The following is a 2,500-nucleotide window of genomic DNA, read 5'->3' as shown; positions in this document are numbered from 1 at the left end:
CACAGAGAACGCAACGATAACCTGGACAGATCGTATGCTTGTCCTCAAGGTGCGTACGTAATGTATGTGCCGATCGATAGATTTTCCCACATTTTGGACAGGGTCGTGGATCCGTAGCACGTACACGCATCATGTCTAGACCTCGTCGTGCAACTGAAAAATATAAACAAACAAAATACAACGAATAAACTTTAGAATTAGTTTATTAAATTATCGGATTCGTTCTATACTGATTTTATAAAGGGAGATATTTTCTTTCTTTCTTTTTTTCTTTTTTTCTTTTTTTTTTCAGGTATTTTGGTCAAATTCAAATAAACTCATGTTGGATTCACTGAATACCTTTTATTGTACAAAGCATTACTTAAATAGTATATATATATATGTATATATATATATACTTTTTATTTCGTATATTTTATTCATATATTTATAAGCTAATGTCTGCTAAAATAGTGCGTATCGTCGATGCTCTGTACATCGTTTGTTATACGGGCTGTCGGTCACGAAAGCGGTAAAGATATTATCACGCGTAACAACAACGGGATGATAAAAATAATATTCAAATGAACGATATTATGCTTGATAAAAGATTGCACCTATAAATATATCTCTATTGCATGTTAGGTAAAGAAAAATAGAAAAATAATAAATATAATAATAATAATAATAATAATAATAATAATAATAATAATAATAATAATAATAATAATAGTAGTAATAATAATAATAATAATAATAATAATAATAATATCGATCTTCGGGTTTCGAATTAAAATGAACTTGTCTAACGCAATATAATCATCAATTGACCAGTGGTACCACTAATATAACCAACAGCTCATACACCTTAGTATTATAATCGTATATGTCCACGTGACCACTTGCGACGTATTTTCTATAGTAACTATCATACAAGCGCTGGTATGTGTGTGTGTGTGTGTGTGTGTGTGTGTTTGTGTATTTATGTGTATGTGTATGTGATGTTTCGATTACATTATAATTATGTATTATTATTTGAACATCATAACGAATCAACTCTGATTCCGAAGTTTTAATAAAAACTATAATAGACAAATGCAAAGTCAAGGTTTCTTATAGGTTTTCTTCCAATTTATCTTTTTCTTTTTCTTCTTCTTTTTCTTATAGAAAATTTATTGTTATAAATTTCTTTCCTATCTTCGATTCTTTTTTTTTTTTTTTTTTTTTTTTTTTTTTCCTTTCTGATGCTTTTTTTCTTCCTTGTTGTTGTTATGTTGTTTTTGTTATTGTTGTTGTTGTTGTCGTCCTACCTTCGGAGTCAGAGAGATTAGAAAGAAGCGTCGCAAAGTGTTCAAAATCGGTTCGCGTTTAATGGAGTCTCTAATCTAGAGAATACTGACGAAAACATAAAACTGTGTAGAAAAATAAGGCTAGGCGCTATTTAGGTAGAACGCTTCAAAAGTAGGGATTGAGGGTGGGTTGAATTGGGTTGGGTTAGGTTGGATTGGGATGGGGTAGGAGACGAGATAGGGTGGGTTGGTTGGTGGGAAGATGGTCGAGCATTTTTCATTGAACGTTTCTTTTTTCTCTTTCTTTCTTTCTTTCCTTTCTTCTTTCTTTTTTTTTCCTTTCTTTCTTTCTTTCTTTCATTCTTTCTTTCTGTGTGCACTTGTACACGAAGAAGACACGTTTAAAAAAATTTTCGGGAGTGTCTCACTTCGAATATCGAATATCGATAATCGAATATATCGAATCAAATCGATTCGCGCAAAATTTCGCGTAGAACCAACACACACACGCAAATGGGCTCTGTAATCTCTTGATAATGACCATGAAAAAAGAGACCCGTTACGATATTGGTATGGCCTACTATTACTACTGCTACTAATAAGGATTTTCAAATTCTTCATCATCATTATTCTATTTTCGATCATTATTCTATTTATCGCGTGTTTTTGTTGCTGTTATTGTTGTTGTTGTTGTTATTGTTGTTGTTGTTGTTCGTAATTTTTTTATTCTTTAATTTTTTTTTTCTTCTTTCCTCATGGATGTGCTAAATACTCGCTATGCTGTTGTTGTTGTTATTATGTTTTTTCTTTCTCTATTCTTTTTTTTTCCCTTTTTATTTTTCATTTGCTTCCTTTTTTTTTCTTTTTTTTTTTTGTCTTCGTTCGTTAAATCATTATTATATCGGCACTACGCTCTTAAAAACTACATTATTTTCGTAAGGCTGGCTTACTCAGCTTGGAGGAACATTGTTTTCTCTTGTGTAAATACATACGTCTCGTTTTAAAACTTTATGCGGATTGTCCATAACAATTCTTTTGGACATTCCTTTTGTTTTATTGTTTTTTTCTCGTTTGTATGTATGTATGTGTGTGTGTGTGTGTGTGTGTGTGTGTGTGCGTGCGTGTGTGTGCGCGTGCCTGTCCGTGTGTGGTTTTTTGTTTCGTTTTGTGTTTTTCTTTTTTTGTTTTTTTTTTGTTCTTTTCTTTTTTTTTACTTCCTTTAATTAATACAA

The 2,500-nt window shown here is 31.3% G+C and overlaps 1 protein-coding gene across 5 annotated transcripts in view; it reads right to left on the bottom strand.

Annotated features, from left to right (window-relative positions):
- LOC124956342 (protein abrupt) overlaps window positions 1-2,500 on the bottom strand; it is a 72,530-nt gene that overhangs the window by 942 nt on the left and 69,088 nt on the right. For all 5 annotated transcript variants that reach the window (XM_047512044.1, XM_047512040.1, XM_047512039.1 and 2 more), the window contains one exon: window positions 1-153. This exon is cut by the window's left edge and continues 942 nt beyond it. In XM_047512044.1, coding sequence (XP_047368000.1) covers window positions 1-153 — 153 coding nt within the window. The remainder of the gene's footprint in view (window positions 154-2,500) is intronic.

The sequence above is a fragment of the Vespa velutina genome, chromosome 21, assembly GCF_912470025.1.
Source record: "Vespa velutina chromosome 21, iVesVel2.1, whole genome shotgun sequence".
In the NCBI taxonomy this organism is placed as follows: Eukaryota; Metazoa; Arthropoda; class Insecta; order Hymenoptera; family Vespidae; genus Vespa; species Vespa velutina.
The sequence above is the reverse complement of the archived record's forward strand: the minus strand, read 5'-3'. Positions and strand labels throughout refer to the sequence as shown.